Source organism: Trichophyton verrucosum (genome assembly GCF_000151505.1).
Source record: "Trichophyton verrucosum HKI 0517 chromosome Unknown contig00122_1.f1.exp, whole genome shotgun sequence".
Taxonomy (NCBI): Eukaryota; Fungi; Ascomycota; class Eurotiomycetes; order Onygenales; family Arthrodermataceae; genus Trichophyton; species Trichophyton verrucosum.
Window position 1 is genome coordinate 1 of NW_003315554.1, and position 17,548 is coordinate 17,548.

Below are 17,548 nucleotides of genomic sequence, written 5' to 3' on the forward strand. Positions count from 1 at the left end.
TTTAATTTTCTCTTCCAACTCTATCTCCCGATATATCGTACAGTACTGAGCTCTTTGTGCTAAAACGGCTGTCGTCTAGGGTCGGTCGTCATATCACACGGCCAGATTTCTGTGCCGTCACCCATGGGTTCGTCCCCGCCTTTCTTTACCCACCAAGCGAGCACCTTGGTCACGTCCGGGTTTTCTTTAAGTGCAGGCCATTCGTATTCAGTCCAGGTGTTGGGCCTGATATGAGGCGAATAGTCCTCTGGAAATACCACCCGCACAATGCCCTTTGCACGCTCAGCAAATGCTCGTGACACCTGGCCTACAGCGATATCCTTCTCATCATCGTCCCAGGTATCTTTGTCATTGAGAAATAACTTAGTTGATTCTGCAAAAGGGCCGCCCTCCATGTCCATCACTTTCTCGCCATTGTCAGTGTCAGAAATCCCCTGGCCATTAAATCGTTGAATGAGGTGAAGCGCCGAGAATAGGGTTCTTGCTGTATAAAATATAGCTTTATCCTTATGCGGCGTTCCAGGCTTCATCTTTGTCTTTGCGTACTCTGTCGTGGGGAGAGGTGGGCTGAGGACACGTTTTTCTAGCCGATGATGGTGGTGGTGGTGGTGATAATGACGATGATAACGTGTGGGTGTGGATGTGAAATTGCCCGACGATGGTAAGGCGAAAACCGGGAGCCATTGTACGCAGAGACAAACAAGCAGAATAAAAGACATATGGATCCGTGGAGTCTGAGGCCGCCTCATCTTGATTCGCATTTTATCCTTGTGTAATGGAGGAAAGGACGATAGCCGGATGATTTACGGTGTTGTCCTGTTGCTAATGCTGTTTTATTCCAACGACACGAGAAATGTACATACATCTATTCATTTGTGGCTGGAATGTCTTGACTTATACCATTATTCAACACCTTTGAAGTCGACATTGAATAAGTATGCTCGCACTCCCTGCCCTGACTGTAAGACCTCTTCCTGATTACCAAGTTTGCAGAGTACCGATCTATATGTGTCGCCGTTAGTCACATCTTCCTCATGTTTTGAAATCCGTAACAGCGAATGTAATCATTAATCATTATTCCCAATAGACCAGCATCCTTATTAGTTAGCTATGGTAGTAAATGCTTTCACAAGCGGTTAGCTCCTCCTGGTAAGTAGTTGGGGTGAAGATCATGCCGTTGAGTTAAATTAGCTGTTATAAGTAGGGAGTTACGCCGGGCCTAACAGCCAGCTGATTCATCTACATGCAGGGAGAGTCCCCTAGACAATATGCTCACCATATACATGACAAAGCCTTAACCTTGCTTTATCATCTGCCTTTAATAATTCCCAGGGGACGATATATTGTTGGCACCTTTGCTCTGTTTTAGCCGTTCCGTTCTCCAGCACTCGGAGTTTTTCATGCGGAATGACCTATCCCCAACTAGAAATATCTATCCGTGATCGAAACTTTTACGAGCTATGAAGGAATTCTCTACACTTAACTACTTTACTGAATATCACGCTCCACCACCTCAACCTATTGTTGAGGCTGCCGTTGATGCTGCTCGCGGAGGCCAGGTGGAGGACCTTGCCAGTCTGGTCAAAGACTATCCCAACCTTAAATACTCCATATTCGTAAACCGGGCAGCCATATCGGGCAAGGGAGGCATTTCTACATACCAAGTGCTGGTAGATGGCGGCTGCAATATCAACATCTCGTATGGATACGGTGGCTCTCCCCTGATAAATGCCATTTACCACAACAAATTTCCGTTGGCTCGACACCTGCTGAGCTTGGGAGCAAACCCGAATATCAACAACTTGGGTATCTATTTGGCCCCATTGGGGGTTGCCGTCTCCTTCAGGCCCGGGTTTGTGGTTGACCTCCTTGATGCTGGAGCAGATATTCAAAATACGGGAGCACTCCATATTGCAGCAATCAAAGGAAACCTGGAAATTATGCGGTTACTGTTGGACCGAGGAGCCGACGTCAATGAGGTGACAAAATATCCATTTTACGCCATGGTTGGTTTCCACGGAAGATACCCTCCTATGCATTGGGCTGTCCAGGGAGGCCATATTGAAGCAGTGACACTGCTACTACAATACCCGGTTCATCTAGATATGGTGGATGAAGATGGTTTGACAGCCGCTGAGCTGGCTAATGAACGGGGTTTTGAAGCTGCTGAGGATGCCTTAAGGAGGCATGAACACATCAAGCATGCAGCAGAACCTCCTAAACCAAACATATAACATCTTATTTATTATTTATATTATATCCCCTAGTCAAACAATACCACTCTACATTGGGCTGAATCATGTACAAACTGAACCCTCATGGTTGTCGAAAATCATTCATAATAATATTGTTAGGAAAACATCCACAGGGTAGTTTAAGACGGACTTTATGTAACCTTACCTCGTCTATTTCCATTTTCTTCAAGCCCCTGTAAAAGCTCTAGAACTAGGTAGACTGGAAACATAGTTAGCGTAAAGAAGTATACAAACAGTAAATTGAGGCTACGGGATACTGACGGAGATCCTTTGATCACAAGCCCGACCCCGTCAGCTTCTATAGTTATGTGCGAACGCATATATAACTTGTTACTACACCAGAGAAATTGCAGAAGTAATGGTAGGGTGCAGGATCGGCCTTGAACATGTAGTTATCATGCCAATGAATACGCCCATAGAATTGATTGGCCTCTTCAGCTCAGAGTTCGGATTGCTCTCAGTTGTAACATCAATATGCCGGTATTGCAGATTCATATGCTGATTAAAAGATAAGGGTCAAAGCCTGCAACTACACTAAAAGGAGTGATCCCACACTACTAATGAATAGTAGGCAGAGCTGAAGTTTTTGACAAGAAGCTAGTGGAGGTTGCTTCCAGCATTGAAGTTAAAGTTTTGGTTAAAAACTACTGACTAATACAATGGATGATGTAATAAATTACTAAGCCAATGGAATGTTCACGTGACTCACGCGACGCGCTTTTGATAGTCCAAAGTGAAGGAGGAGAAAAGACGAACGAGAAGATCGATAACCATCAAATACCGAGCCACGACGAGATAACCCAAGAGGAAGTAGAGGCAGCAAGGGAGGTCGCCATGGGGAAGCTGATCCGCCTCGAGCTCTTCAGTAAGTGAGGTCCATTGCCCATTCAGCCGAGCAGCGTTTCTTTGCTAACTGTCACTGCAGATTTCAAGTCCTACAAGGGTCATCACACGCTCCTCTTTGGCGATGCGTATTTCACTTCAATTATTGGGCCCAATGGGTCCGGCAAGTCAAACTCGTAAGCCTACTCCTATTATAGATGGGGCAAGGAAGAAAAATAGTAAAAAATACACAACGAGGGAAAGGGAAGATGGCTAAGCTGATCTATATAGGATGGACGCGATCTCCTTCGTCCTCGGAATCAAGTCGTCCCATTTGCGATCCACCCACCTTCGTGACTTAGTCTACAGGGGCCGTGTTCTACGCACTGCGAAGATTAATGACGATGGCTCGGCCTCCAAAGACCCGGCAGCGGGGGAGTCTGGGGCCCAGAACGGTGAGGTTGCGGAGGAGCCGGCAGAGAGAAATGATCCCAAGTCCGCCTGGGTCATGGCCGTTTATGAGGACGATGCTGGTGAGGAACAGCAGTGGAAACGCTCCATCACGAGTCAGGGTGTTAGTGAATACCGCATCAACAACCGCGTGGTCACAGCTCAGCAGTACAATGACGCATTGGAAGCAGAGAACATATTGATTAAAGCACGCAACTTCCTCGTCTTCCAGGGTGACGTTGAGTCTATTGCTTCGCAGTCTCCCAAGGACCTTACACGGCTGATTGAACAAATCTCTGGAAGTCTGGAAAGTAAAGCCGACTACGAGAGACTAAAGGCTGAGCAAGAAGAGGCCGCCGAGCACCTCAACTTCCAACTCAACCGTCGCCGAGGCATCAACTCAGAGATTAAACAGTATCAGGAACAGAAACGGGAAGCTGAGACATACGCCCGCAAGGCTGAGGAACGTGACCAGGCCATCATCACTCACATCCTCTGGAAACTATTCCACTTCCAGCGCTTGATTGTAGAGTCAAGTGCAGAGATCCAGAAATACCAGGATGAGCTGAAAGAGTTCCGTCGGGGGGTTGAAAAGTACGAAAAGAATCTTGAGGATGCCAAGGTTGAACACGCCCGGGTCGGCAGAGATGTCTCAAGAGCGGAAAAGGGAATCAAAATGAAAGAAAAGGAAATCGAAGAAACTACAAACTCCCTCGTCCCCATCAATGAAAAGATTGAGATAACTGGCAAAAAGGTGGCAAAGTATGCCTCGCGGGTAGATGAAGTGTCCAAAGAAGCCCTGTCGCAGGCAAAGACAGTGAAACAGCTTGAAAAGGATCTTAAAGTTGTCGAGAAAGCCCAAAGCCAATGGGAGAACGAATGGAAGCAAACCATTGCCGTCAAAGGAATCCAATTAACTGATGCTGATCTTCAGGAGTATAGCAGGCTCAAGGAAGAAGTCAGCAAGCGATCATCCAGCACACAGTTAAAGTTGGATAATTTGAAGCGCCAGAGAAAGGCTGATGCGGAGGCAGTTAACAACATGAAAAGCAACCTTGAGAGCGTGGAATGGCAAGCAAAGAACTTACAGACTGATATGGATCATATACTCGAACGCAAGGCTGCCATAGCTGCAACAATCAAATCTACAAGCAAGGAAATTGATGCTACCAAGAAGGAACTCAATAGTCTTACCTCGGAGCGTCTACGAGTTGCCCAGATGCGAACTGAACTCGAAGAAAAGCTCCAGGTCACCTTGAAGAAGCTGCTGGAGGCAGATGATGGACGACAGCAAAGTGAAAAGGAGCAGCGCACTAAAGAGATGATTGCTACTTTGAAACGTATCTTCCCGGGTGTCAAAGGCCGTGTGAGTGAGCTATGCCAGCCTAAGCAGAAGAAATATGCCGAGGCAGTGAGCACTGTGCTAGGACGCCATTTTGATGCAATTGTCGTTGATAACGAAAAGACCGCAAAGGAATGCATCCAGCATCTCCGTGATCAGCGTGCGGGTCAAGCTACGTTTATTCCTCTTGAGACTATTCAGGTCAAGGCACTCAACTCTAATTTGAAGGGTATGCATCGTGCCATGCGTCCGGCAATTGAAACAGTCGACTTTGATAGCTCTGTCTCACGCGCCATTACGTATGCTTGCGGGAATTCAATAGTTTGCGACGATCTAGCAACTGCTAAATACCTGTGCTACGAGAAAGGAGTCGAGGCGAAGGCCGTGACGCTGGATGGTACCGTTATCCACAAGGGAGGCTTGATGACTGGTGGTCGTGGTCCGGGACAGCGCAATGCCAAACGCTGGGAAGATACGGAAATCGCCAACCTCAACAAGCTAAAGGACAAGCTGATGGCAGATTTGGCTAATCTTCCCAAGGCGCATCGTAGAGGATCCGAAGAAGAGTCCCTTCAGGGCCAGCTCACCGGTTTAGAACAGCGCCTTGCATACTCCAGGGATGAACTGAGCGCTCTCGAAAAGAATCTAGAGAGCAAATCAAGTGAAGTTGACTTCGCCAAACGCCAGATAAAGAGCGTCCAACCTAAGTATCGCGAAAAGTCGGCTTTGCTCGAAAGCCTCGATCAATCAATTGAAGAGATCCAAAGCTCTGTCACCGAGGTTGAAGATAAGGTCTACCGTGACTTCTGCAAGAGGCTGGGATACAAGAATATTCAGGAATATGACGCCCAACAGGGCTCTCTTCAAGAGGAGGCTGCTGAAAAGAAGCTACAGTTTACTACTCAAAAGACAAAGATTGAAAACCAGCTTAGCTTTGAGAAGCAGAGACTCCAGGCCACTGAAATGCGGATAGATAGCCTCAAGACGCAGTCACAAAAGGATGAGGCTATGATTGCTGAGCTTGAAGCCGAACGTGGATCCATTCAAGAACGACTAGATGAACTCAACGACGAATTGGCATCGTTGAACGAGACCCTCCAGGATCAACAAAATCTATTTTCTGAATCGTCTGAGAAGCTCGCACAGCAACGGCGAGAGCTTCAGCGACGCAGCAAGAATGTGGAGGCTACCCTGAAGACTATCAGTGGGCTAGAAGCTGATGTGCAGCGTCATTCTTCCGGTCGATACACATTGATAAGGCGTTGCAAACTGGAAGACATCAACATACCTTTGACAGCGGATTCAGAACCACTTGATAAACTCCCCATCGACGAGCTAGTGCAGCCTGATCCTGATGCAATGGAGATTGATGAAGATTCGAATAATCCAGTTCCACAAAACCATGTTGTACAAGACTTTGGTATAGAGGTTGATTTTTTATCATTGGGTGACTCTTTGAAAGAGGTATGCCTTACGTTTTATCGAAAAGGATCCAACAGACTTAACTGACATTTTCAACCGCAGGAATCTGATGATAAACTTGAGGAAGAGCTTCAAGAACGCGTGAGATCACTTAATAATGAATTGGATAAAATGGCGCCGAACATGCGTGCCATTGAACGTCTCGAAGGCGTTGAGAGTAAATTACGTACTATCGAGAAGGACTTTGAAGACTCCCGCAAACGTGCTAGGAAAGCCAAAGACGACTTTGAAGAAGTTATGCAGCGACGGTCTGAACTGTTCAACAAAGCGTTCACCCATATATCAGAACAGATAGAGCCGATCTATCGTGATCTCACTCGGACAGAGAGTTATCCAATGGGTGGAAAAGCGTGAGTGCAGCTAACACTTATTACATGAACACAACTTCCTAGACTGTACATGCTAACATATGTAATAAATAGATACCTGGATATTGAAGATTCTGAGGAGCCTTATCTGGATGGCATCAAATACCATGCAATGCCACCCCTGAAGCGATTCCGTGACATGGAACACCTCTCTGGAGGAGAGAAAACGATGGCTGCACTAGCCTTACTCTTCGCCATTCATTCTTACCAACCTTCTCCATTCTTCGTTCTGGACGAAGTAGATGCCGCTCTTGATAACGCTAACGTCTCCAGGATTGCTAATTACATTCGTGACCATGCCGCGCCTGGAATGCAGTTTATCGTTATCAGTCTGAAGACTGGGCTATTCCAAGTTAGTGAGGCTCTTGTTGGTATTTACCGAGATCAGGCCGCGAATAGCAGCAAGGCATTGACGCTGGATGTAAGTTTGATTGTTCCCTTCGATTTTGAAAGTTAGTGTCTAACTATTCGTAGCTACGCAAATACCGGTAATTTCGAACTGCATGTCTCCACGACCCCATGTCGACTCGGTTACTGGCCCAACATTCAATCACAGCTCATATGCTCCTTGGTTTACTTTATTGACGCTTGCCATGTTTATTGTATATTTATGTCATATGTAACCCTCCTCCACGTTTATGCCCCTAGTAGATAGCGTTCAAATGCGTCCAAGAGTTTCACCTCCGAAGAATCCCAGAACACCGACCAGCATAATGATACAAGTTCAAATCGGCTGAAGTACATTGAAAGCCCAACAGGTATAATACATGATAGATTAAGTAGTCTGAATCGCCACGAAGCAATTTTATACTACCTCCACAACTGCCTTTTGCAGCATATGGAACTCGGGAGAAAAAGAGCCAAGGGCATCCAGACGCAATGTACTCTTCTGCCCCTTTATGTTGACATAAACAAAATGCTCCTGGGTAAATAAACGCCGGGCATTCGAAAAAGCCCTGAAAATGGCCAAACTCGTCTTCTGAACTGGCATCTTGAAGAAGGGAGTATTATCCAGAGCCCGCTGGCGCGCAAATCGCTGCTGCGACTCCGACCAGCCGGCCTTGGTAAGCTCCGTTTCACTCACGGTTACTTTCTGTGAAATAGAGAGCTCCGAAGGCGCCAGGGTAAGCTCGCGTTGTTTCATAAACGGAAGCATACGCCTGACCTTTATTGATATCTGCGTTTTACCGTTGAGGTTTGCAGCGTTGATCTGGGAAATCAAACCGAAGCCACGGCGGAAGAAGACGGTACCCATGATCGCCATGACGAAACAAATACCGCCAAAAAGCAGTTCTTGCCACCATTGGATCTTTAATACCGGATCTATGGAAGAGGTATAGAAGTTATAGCCTGCATACATGTAGCAGAACGAAGCTGTAGTGTATGCACCGATGATATAAGATCGTTGTTTGGGGGCGCGGAACAGGCAGACAGGCCCCTGATGTTTAGAAACCTCCCATTCGAATCTGCGAAATTTATTGGGCGCTCCCGATGACGGAGAAGGAGATTTTAAAGATAACTCTGGAGCTTTCACTTTTGATTTGACGGCATTTGTCCGTAGAGGGGGTGGTTGGCTTGTGGCATAGTACCGTGACTGCCGAGCTGCCTGCCTATACAACGAATATGGCGAAGTGGAACAAGGATTTAGGGGCCGTATTTGCCGCGATAGGGCCAATTGAACTGTTATCGACCGGAAGAGCATGGCGAGAGCATCACTATTCGCTTGCATGTGGTCAGCGAGCAGTTTAATCAGTGGCTAACAAACAATATTGTGCAGCATAATCATTGCAATGAGTCCTCGGAGCCATTGGTAGGCGTTTCTCGCTTACCTCCAGAGAACCAACTCTCCTTCGCTTCTGTCCCTCTTCTCCTCCTCTTTTGTGGATATTTTATTTCAATACCTAGTAATTGACGCAGTGGTGATAGCGCTCAAGATGTTAAAATCAGGTGTTTTTTGTTCTTTTTTTTTCGCAGCTCAACAACGCCAAGCCAAAACCATCCTTCCGAGGCACCAAAAGACGTCTCACGCTCAACAACTTCACTAACGAGGAGCAGCGGCAGCAGGACAGCAACAGCAGTCTGGAATGAGGATTGCTTGCTAGATAAACCCCAATCTATCCCTTCATAGCCGAAGATCCTGGGCATAGAGCCTCCCGCCAGCAGACCCGAGTCGCCGGTAAGCACGCGAAACTGCCATGGCAAATCTTTCGGCCCTTGCGAGACGGTCACCACTTCGCCAGACCAGCAATGGCTACTATTCTGTGAGATGTAAGTTATCATTTTCTTGATTATGTGGCGGGTGGCAGGCAGGAGACCACCGAGAGGAGATATGGGGGACACTGGCTGACTGACGGTCTGCTACAGGTGTCCAAACCGCTGCTCAACAACCGAACTTATCTTATCCGCTTTATCCCTCCGTTGCGCAATTGCTCAAACAAAACAATATCCCATCAAATGATGTGTCTAAGATTACTGCTACGGGACCGAATGGCCGAATACTAAAAGGAGACGTGCTATCCTACCTGGGTACAATTGCGGCCGGCTACCCTGCCGACCTGGCCTCACAGCTTGCAAAGAACTCGCGACTAGACCTAAGCAATATCAAGATAGCTGCTCCTCAGGCCCCATCGCCAGCTGCTCCAGCACCCCAGGAGGAGCAGATACAGGTGGAGGAGAAGACTGCAGGGTCAAGATCAGAAGAGGCGGCAGGGTCTGTGTTTGAAACCAAAATTGCAGTCCCCGTGTCTTTCTCCAAACTCATCTCTGTTCGACGACGGATCCAATCTTCTGTGGGAGTTGAGATACCACTGGCGACTTTCGTTTCTCGCGCAGCTGATATCGCGAATGAGAACCTACCAGTTAAGCCCAGCGAGAAGCAGCGGTCATCAGCTCTCTTTGACGAGATCCTAGGCCACAAGCCCTCTGCTTCTAAACAGATGGCTTTCTCCCGAGGAGACTACCTCCCAGAGATTGTTTCTCCCTCTGAGTTCTATTCTAGCTCTGAAGAGAGTCAGCAAAGCCTGCGCAAATCCACGGATGATATCATCGACGTTCTGACTGGCCGGTCACCAGCTTCAAAGAGAAATGTGACCAGGACAGCTGAGGTAGAGGAGGACAGGAACACAAGTATATTTAGCCTGACGATTCCTGAACACGAGGAGGCTCGTGCTATGGCCTTCTTAGAGAAGATGCAAGTTCTTCTAGAGGAAGAGCCAGCCCAGCTATTGGCTCTTTAAAGCAGAACAGCTCTGCTCTTGCTCGTTTGTTTCTTCCCAGCTTTGTATACTTCTCGATGTATTATTTATTTATTTATAGTTTCTTTACTCGCTTTTATGTCCAAAGATACAGTTTACCAGGGATGGGGTGTTTTTTTTTTCTTTTTTGTTAAACTGTCTTGTCCCTACCAATTTCAGTATAACTCTACACTTGAGCATTCGGTAATACCTCAACTAAGTTCCCTGGCTCACCAGCAAGAAGAACATGACAGCTATCAAAAACTAGAAGCCGATATAGGCATGGTTGGAATTTCGTCCGATCCTTAACCAAGATACGAGATGCAGCATCAAAATGAGTGGGTCACGATCTCAATGCTTGTTCCCCCATGTAGTTATATTTCGTCTCCACTCAATGCGACAGCAAGTAAGCCCAGACCCTGCTCCACCTCCATGCCAACTTGAATGTGAGATCACCCCTAATACATATTATATTCTCACTATCAAGCCTTAGAAACACCATGAACTACTTGGCCCTTCTGTTTGGCTGAACATGCCGCGGCTGATTTCAGGCCGGTCACTAAGTAGCTGAGGTCATGATGGATGGTATTACGAAGTATTCGCCTACTCACTCTCATATGAAGTTGAACTGAATGTCAGACGATAGTTATTATTTAGAGCTGTTTTTGGCTTTGTCGGCCATTCAATTGCACGTATTGCATGTCTCCGCTCTCTTCATCATCGAGCCATCCATATCTATTACATTTGCTACATGGCTGATTAATTAGTTGATGTAATGGAATTATCATCTCTATACGGATTATGGAGTAGGTCTTTGGTAACCTAATCATGGAATAGTTAGTTCCAGTGCACGAATTACTTATAGGAAAATTGGATTCTCAAATGAGGTGGCCTAGATTTCCCTAACCCAACCGACGAGATTGGCTGAGCACTTGAATTCGGAGAAACAATCTGCGGTGGTGGCACTGGATGCTGCTGTGCGTAGTCACGAGCAGTGGCAGACATCTGGACTTCACGGTTTAACCTCGCAGCATGCCCACAGGGCAAGAGTTGCTGTTTCTCCAGTTCCGCGATAAGAGCAACAACGTACTTTTGACACTGCTGAGCAGGCACACGATTGGCAGCGGCTGTGATCTTCCTGCTATGCTTTGGATCGACACTGCCCAGATACTCCCGGGACTGGATGCCAGGGCTGTCGACTGGCTTGCCAGCCTGGATCATCACCGAATAAGGTTTATGGCGGGTCGGCCCGCCGGTGGAGTGATACCAAGTCGCAAGAGCCGCATTTCGCGAACAACCCATCAACATCCAGTGCGGATAAAGTGCATCCCGCTGTTTCCCGTAACAGACAAAGATGTCAATCGGAAGGGTAGGGTTGTAAGACATAGTAACGGACTTCGAGACGTACCGAATTTGCTACAGAGTGGCATATCTAGGCCTCTATCTTTTTACTAGCTTTATATATCTTCGAAGTCGAGCACGAGGGGACCGAGATTGGCAAGTTAATTATCCAGTTTAACTATCCAGTCAACTAATTTATAATGAAAAAAAATGATTCAAATGATATTTCTTCTATATATTTCTTAGTTAGTCGTACATTGAATATATATTAAAATAGTAACTATCCAACCCATGCAGTAGGTAGAATATTGTCATGATTCTAGAGTGAAAGCCATAGTTATCTACTCATTAAATAAGTACATAGCTAGGTAATCTCATTGAATAATTATCCAGCTAGCTATATTCACTTTACTACCCTGAGAATTTAGAAAAGCAAGTTCTATTACATGGTTTGCTTATTGTTTGCTTGTTGCTTTTGTATTAGTTCACTAGTTAACTAGTTAGTAGTTAGTTAACTAGGTTCTTGTCTCACCTTCTAACTAACTAACCAAGCAAACATCTTGGCTACGAATTGTTACTTAATACTCTCTGACAGCTACCTAAGCTACATTTTACTTACTTTCTTGCCAGGCAACATTTCATAACTATGACTTCTAACTTTCCAGAACCACTCGTTATCCAACCACGAGATTCCCACCAATGTACTATAATCCTCCTTCATGGTCGGGGATCCAATGCTGCTAAATTTGGCCCTATTCTCCTATCCTCTTCGATCTCCCACCTCGACCAGACCAGCACAGGTGCCGAACACACCCTTGTATCCGCCTTCCCTCATGCCAAATTTGTCTTTCCAACCGCATCTAAGCGTCGTGCCGCTGCCTACAACCGGAGTATTATCAGTCAGTGGTTTGATAATTGGCCACTGAGCACAGATACCCCTCCTGCAACCACTCCACAGGAGAAGCAACGTCGTGAATATCTTCCAGCAGATGGCTTAAGAGAGACGAGCCTATATCTTCACAAGTTATTGAGAGAGGAGATTTCCTTGCTTGGAGGTGATGCAAAACGCGTTATCCTTGGGGGCCTCAGTCAAGGCTGTGCTGCTTCTCTCGTGGCATTGCTTCTATGGGATGGGGACCCGTTAGGTGCTGCGATTGGGATGTGTGGCTGGTTGCCATTCCGGCACCAGATGGAGGATTTTGTACATGGAGTGCATGCATCAGAGCCTGATGAAGATAATCCCTTTATCGAGCAAGCGAAAGATGAAGATGACATACCACCCCCTGTACAAGCCATGATATCATTGGCGGAGGTGCTTGAGCTGAGCTTGCCAGAGCAGCCGCCTCGTGAGCTGCCGTTTCAGCATATTCCCTTATTCCTTGCTCACGGAACTGAGGATGAAAAAGTACCAGTTGGCTATGGGAGGGAGGCACGAAGATGCCTCAGTGAGATGGGAGTAGACGTTACTTGGGAGGAATACGCTGGTCTTGGGCATTGGTACTCGGGAAATATGCTTAGAGATTTGGTTTCCTTCCTGAAGAAGCATGAACCGGACTTGGAATGATTCTATGATAGCAGTCAGTCAGTGCAGTTTTTTAAGGGCCTCCTCAAAATAAAAGGAGCATGTTGGTACTTTCAATCCATCCAGCGTGTGAAGGCAGTGCGAAGAGAGATGAGATTCCAGTAATCTTAGCCCTCAACGAACTAGAATAGTTACAGAGTATCATCGACAAAATATTGGAAAGTAAATTTTCAATTATTTATAGTTAGTGTCAAACTTCAGCTCTGCCTACCATTAGTGTGGGCTCACTCCTTTTGGTGTAGCGGCAGACTTTGACAGTTAGTTGATGAGTTTTCCACATTGTATATACCTTGCGTCCCGCCATTCGAATACGAGTCTCAACATATGTTACGGAATCAGAGGGAGTGTGAATATATGGCTCCTTACAAAGTATGAATCTACGTACAGATAATCTAAGAAACTCCATTTTCTATTTTTTGCCAAGTGAATGCGCGTCATGTTGGTAAAGTGAATAACTGAATAGTTGTTATATTTGTTCTCTTCTTCACTGAACATCCTATGTATAACTACTCATCTTTTAGCAACTCACCTGGCAGATTACAACCTCGCTACTGAGGATTCAGCATACCCAGCAAGAGATACTTAAACATACCAGAGTCGGCTACTCCGGACATGGCGGTTACCAGTCAACCACAACATGGACAACCGAAACCTTTGGATTGAATTCGCGTCCCGTCCTGGTGTTGTCCAGGGAGGTCTACACGCAGCAAGAAACCTGACCCGACGTCAGCTCTTCAACATTCTCAACATTGCATTCCGACCAAGCGGTGGATTTGACATATCTCAACGCGGCTCAACGACTCCTTTGCCTGTGACAGACGACCTTATTGAGCCTGGCCACTACATTTTATCTTCAACTATACCAGGCAAGGATGTTACCCTCAGTGATGAGCAATATTACCGACGGACGCTTTCAGTTTTCGATACAGATAGAGATGAATCTTTCCGACACGACGTTAGACAGCGAGACGGACGCTGTGTCGTCACTGGCAAAGTGAATCGTAGTTCTGGTGTAGGTGTGTGGCGCGGGTTTGAGGCTGCCCATGTCTTTCCGCTTGCGCTATCGATGATATTCTCAAGCTGCGGGTTTTCCAACATCATCACGGACAGCCGGGGAATCAACTCTCCTAACAACGGTCTTCTGCTCCGGACAGACATCCACCAGATGTGGGACGGCTATGACTTTGCTATCAATCCCGATGACCACTATCGTATTTACAGCTTTTCTGCGAACATGACCGATTACCATGGAGCTGCTCTCAACCAGGTCTGCCGCCAGCCAGAAGATGCCCATAGAGTGTATGATGATTTATTACGTTGGCATTTTGAGCAGGCGGTGCTCTGCAACGTTCGTGGTGCGGTTGATTTAGGGTTTGAATTTGATTTCCCGCCTGGTACGGATATGATGGGCGAGATTTGCGAGGGGCCTTTCGCCGCAGAGAGAATGGAAGCAGAGCTTTTCGGACGTTTATATGGCTATCACCAAGGAGAATGACTTTGAAATTACAGACCCATTTGTGACAACAGGGCAACAGGACCGTTTGACGCTAGTTATAGTGCTTTTGGTTTCATGGGTTGCGTCTGTCTCTTGCACACACCGAGTTTTCTACGTTTACGGGTGCTCTCCAGTTAACTGTACAGATAATCAAATCTTAAAGGCATATTATTGTTGTGAACTATGCTCTTCTGGCGCCCTTGGCCTTTTCTCCTAGCTAGATACCCTCCCAGAGATCCCAAACAAAATAAGACATAAAAAGACACAGGTAGCAATGACCTGACTGCCAAACGCCCTCCATAAAACACCATACAGTTAGACAATTCCACCCAGCCCGCCTCTTTTTTTAAACCCATGCTGAAAAGAGTACAGAACACCGTTCCTAAAGTGCAATGCTGATGAGGGAAAAAATAAATAATTGCTGAACGTTGTTCCCATGTTAGATCGTCACGTGTGGCTCATTAAATGCGCAAAAGAAAAGGGCTGAAGACCAGGTATGCTCGGTTGTAAGAAAGGAAACAATTAATAAAGAATCTGGGTCCAAGTGGTATACTTCCGAGTATCGCGGTGTACTTCTACCGTATTGTCGTGTAGCTAGCCAGTTTGCTTTCACGGTCCTGTTGTTTGAGGCCCTTCTTATTGAATATCTTCCAAAACCGCAGAGTCTCGTCGCCAGCACCAGTTACAACTGTCTGGCCATCTGGACTCATAGCGAGATAGAGGACTCGGAAAGTGTGGCCAGTTAGCGAGACGACCTGTTCCATTCGTGGGTATTTCCAAACAACGATCTGATTCTGGCTGTACCCATGAGTGCTGACAATCTCGTCTGAATTCTTAGACCATGCCAAATTGCAAACCTGGCTTCCAGTATCGACTTCTTTTATCAGGGAGCCTGTTGACGTGTTCCAGAACTTTATTGTGCGATCCGCTGTACCTCCTCCGGAGGCTAAGAGTGAGTGCTGATGAGGAGACCATGCGATGGCCTTGACGGCAGCAGTATGGTCTGTAAATCGGTACAAGGGTGCTTCGTTTAGTTTATCCCAAACGATTAGTTTATTGTCATTCCCTCCAGATGCTAGTTGACCGTCATCTGTGTTCCACTTGAGGCCACAAACCTCTTGTTTATGCCCTGCAAGTCGGCGGAGATATTGGTCGGGAGAACGAACATCTCGGTGAAATATTAGGCGATCACGGGACCCAGACGTGAGAATATGGTCATTCCAAGCTAGCGCTCCAACGCGTAGGGTATGTCCTGTCATTGTCCGTAACCGGCGACAATGCTCTGCATCCCAAATCTGTACGAGACCTTTGCCCGTCCCGATGGCAAGGTGAGTTCCCTTTTGAGATGTTAAAAAAAATGTATATTTAACAAGGATGTAAAGAAAGGAAGCTTACCCGTTGGATCCAATTGACACTGGTCACTGTATCGTCATCTAGTTGACAAAGTTTTGTAACATGACCATTGATAGAATCCCACATGTAGACAGCGGATCCTAGTCCAACTCCCAATATATTACTGCTACCCCAGTCTACGAGGTTTAGGTAGAAGTCGTCTGTGAGATCAGGAGCATCGAGGACCTTAAAGGGCACCTTGTTCACATATCTGGGCTGTTTTCGGAGACTCTGGAGAATTTGTTGGCTGTCAAATCGGATGGGAGAAAGGCTGTACAACTCGGAGCGGGCGTCGAAATTAGGGCCATGCTGGCTTCGGGGTGTTCGAGAAGGGGTAGGGTTTCCGGACGCATTCCTGGGAGACGTGTAGGAGAGTAGATTCTTGCTAGGGGTTGAAGGTGTGATGCTAGCCGGGGGCAGGGACATAGCAAGTTTATGTGATTGAGGGGTATTAGAGGCGAAATCCCGAGAAGCACTCGAGCGTCCGGGTAGTGGGTTAGGGGAGAGGGAATGTATATCAGGTTGGGGGATTGTAGAGCCAAAGAACTCATTACGCAGCACTCTGGAGTATGTTCGGTTGGCTTCCTCCGCTAGACACGCACAAAGGTGAGCTGGGGTGTTATTTCATAACAAAGCAGACGCGTCAACACTTACTTTTTTGTGAATGGATTTCGCCGTGCGTTGACTTTTTCTTTGTCTTTGAAGGTGTTGATGGACATCCATCTTCATGAAGCAGGCTGAACCCAGCCTGCAGGTCTTGTCCTTCACGATTAGGAATAAATCTGTATGCATTCGCGTTAGTAATTAAGGATTTAGAGATAAACAATAGAATGATTCAAGTAAACAAGGGTTTCATAGTAAGACAAAGCATGGAGAAACATAAACAATTGCTAATTGGAGACATACCTGTCACCATAAACCCTTTGTCGTTTCCGGCTTGGGCTACTGCCCGGAGTACTCTCACGCTGGCGGCCGGCATCTTCAAAGTCCTGCAGCGCTCGAGCCAAGGCATCAGGATTGACTGGTTCAGAGCCGGTCCGGGAGCGCTGTCTGGTGGATCGAGCTGTGCTGTGTGCCGACTTGGACTTGATCCCATGGCTTGGGGGCGGCGAGTTGGACGCTGGCGGGGAGATGGGCTTCCTGTCCATGCCGGCGTCAAGGGTATCTGCTTTGGCCATCCGAGCAGCAGATGCGCGAGTGCGGCCTAGCTTAGGCCCTGTCTCCGCCATTCCGTTCCTCTCACGGCGCAACAACTACTTCCCTGAGAGGGGGGAGCTCTTCTTCCGGACGATAAACACAGGCAATAACGACGACGACGACTGACCGTGCGGAGCAGGCGTTGAGGCATTAAACAAGCGACGGTCGGAACAGCGAACAGGCGATTTTATTCTGAAGCTGGGAGAGTCGAATGAATGCGACGGAAGCGCAACAGGCGAGTCCTCCGTGGATGCGGGTGCCGTTCGGCTGGCGACCAGATAACAAACTAGGCGCTGGGTGGTGGACTGGTCGCGACGGGGAAAACGAACATCGAAAAGGGGGCTGGGGACCTCTGTGTACGACCGTGCGGCTGGTCGATTCCTCGAGTTACCGGCAGACGCAAGACCCAGGGGCCGCCCTTCACTGGCGCCGGCGAGCTTTGGGGAGCGGGAGGTGAGAGAGCCGTTGCGTTCCAGGCGTTGTTGTTATTTTATTTATTTATTTTGCTTTCTTTCTTTTCTTCCTCGCTGGTCAAAGCGAACTTTCGACATCAAAACAAGCTTCTCGTCCCAAAGGGGAAACCCCTGCC

General features: G+C 47.1%; 9 protein-coding genes across 9 annotated transcripts; 5 read left to right on the forward strand and 4 right to left on the reverse strand.

Annotated features, from left to right (window-relative positions):
* Positions 1 to 59: 59 nt before the first annotated feature.
* TRV_01569 (uncharacterized protein) lies at positions 60 to 530 on the reverse strand (the record flags this gene model as incomplete). The annotated part of the gene is made up of 1 exon (XM_003024173.1): positions 60 to 530. The coding sequence occupies one exon, from the start codon at positions 528 to 530 to the stop codon at positions 60 to 62; it is 471 nt and encodes a 156-aa protein (XP_003024219.1).
* Positions 531 to 1,460: 930 nt separating this feature from the next.
* On the forward strand, positions 1,461 to 2,234 carry TRV_01570 (uncharacterized protein; the record flags this gene model as incomplete). The annotated part of the gene is made up of 1 exon (XM_003024174.1): positions 1,461 to 2,234. One exon carries the CDS (start codon positions 1,461 to 1,463, stop codon positions 2,232 to 2,234), a length of 774 nt encoding a protein of 257 aa, XP_003024220.1.
* Positions 2,235 to 2,942: 708 nt separating this feature from the next.
* TRV_01571 (uncharacterized protein) lies at positions 2,943 to 7,176 on the forward strand (the record flags this gene model as incomplete). Its single annotated transcript, XM_003024175.1, has 5 exons — positions 2,943 to 3,120; positions 3,181 to 3,274; positions 3,447 to 6,333; positions 6,394 to 6,701; positions 6,774 to 7,176. 5 exons carry the CDS (start codon positions 2,943 to 2,945, stop codon positions 7,174 to 7,176), a joined length of 3,870 nt encoding a protein of 1,289 aa, XP_003024221.1.
* A 348-nt stretch (positions 7,177 to 7,524) lies between these two features.
* Positions 7,525 to 8,079, reverse strand: TRV_01572 (uncharacterized protein; the record flags this gene model as incomplete). The annotated part of the gene is made up of 1 exon (XM_003024176.1): positions 7,525 to 8,079. One exon carries the CDS (start codon positions 8,077 to 8,079, stop codon positions 7,525 to 7,527), a length of 555 nt encoding a protein of 184 aa, XP_003024222.1.
* An 835-nt stretch (positions 8,080 to 8,914) lies between these two features.
* On the forward strand, positions 8,915 to 9,955 carry TRV_01573 (pyruvate dehydrogenase complex component Pdx1, putative; the record flags this gene model as incomplete). The annotated part of the gene is made up of 2 exons (XM_003024177.1): positions 8,915 to 8,987; positions 9,084 to 9,955. 2 exons carry the CDS (start codon positions 8,915 to 8,917, stop codon positions 9,953 to 9,955), a joined length of 945 nt encoding a protein of 314 aa, XP_003024223.1.
* A 650-nt stretch (positions 9,956 to 10,605) lies between these two features.
* Positions 10,606 to 11,173, reverse strand: TRV_01574 (uncharacterized protein; the record flags this gene model as incomplete). Its single annotated transcript, XM_003024178.1, has 2 exons — positions 10,606 to 10,687; positions 10,860 to 11,173. 2 exons carry the CDS (start codon positions 11,171 to 11,173, stop codon positions 10,606 to 10,608), a joined length of 396 nt encoding a protein of 131 aa, XP_003024224.1.
* A 766-nt stretch (positions 11,174 to 11,939) lies between these two features.
* Positions 11,940 to 12,857, forward strand: TRV_01575 (uncharacterized protein; the record flags this gene model as incomplete). The annotated part of the gene is made up of 1 exon (XM_003024179.1): positions 11,940 to 12,857. The coding sequence occupies one exon, from the start codon at positions 11,940 to 11,942 to the stop codon at positions 12,855 to 12,857; it is 918 nt and encodes a 305-aa protein (XP_003024225.1).
* Positions 12,858 to 13,512: 655 nt separating this feature from the next.
* TRV_01576 (uncharacterized protein) lies at positions 13,513 to 14,370 on the forward strand (the record flags this gene model as incomplete). Its single annotated transcript, XM_003024180.1, has 1 exon — positions 13,513 to 14,370. The coding sequence occupies one exon, from the start codon at positions 13,513 to 13,515 to the stop codon at positions 14,368 to 14,370; it is 858 nt and encodes a 285-aa protein (XP_003024226.1).
* A 575-nt stretch (positions 14,371 to 14,945) lies between these two features.
* Positions 14,946 to 16,991, reverse strand: TRV_01577 (uncharacterized protein; the record flags this gene model as incomplete). Its single annotated transcript, XM_003024181.1, has 4 exons — positions 14,946 to 15,665; positions 15,766 to 16,352; positions 16,417 to 16,544; positions 16,669 to 16,991. 4 exons carry the CDS (start codon positions 16,989 to 16,991, stop codon positions 14,946 to 14,948), a joined length of 1,758 nt encoding a protein of 585 aa, XP_003024227.1.
* Positions 16,992 to 17,548: the final 557 nt, after the last annotated feature.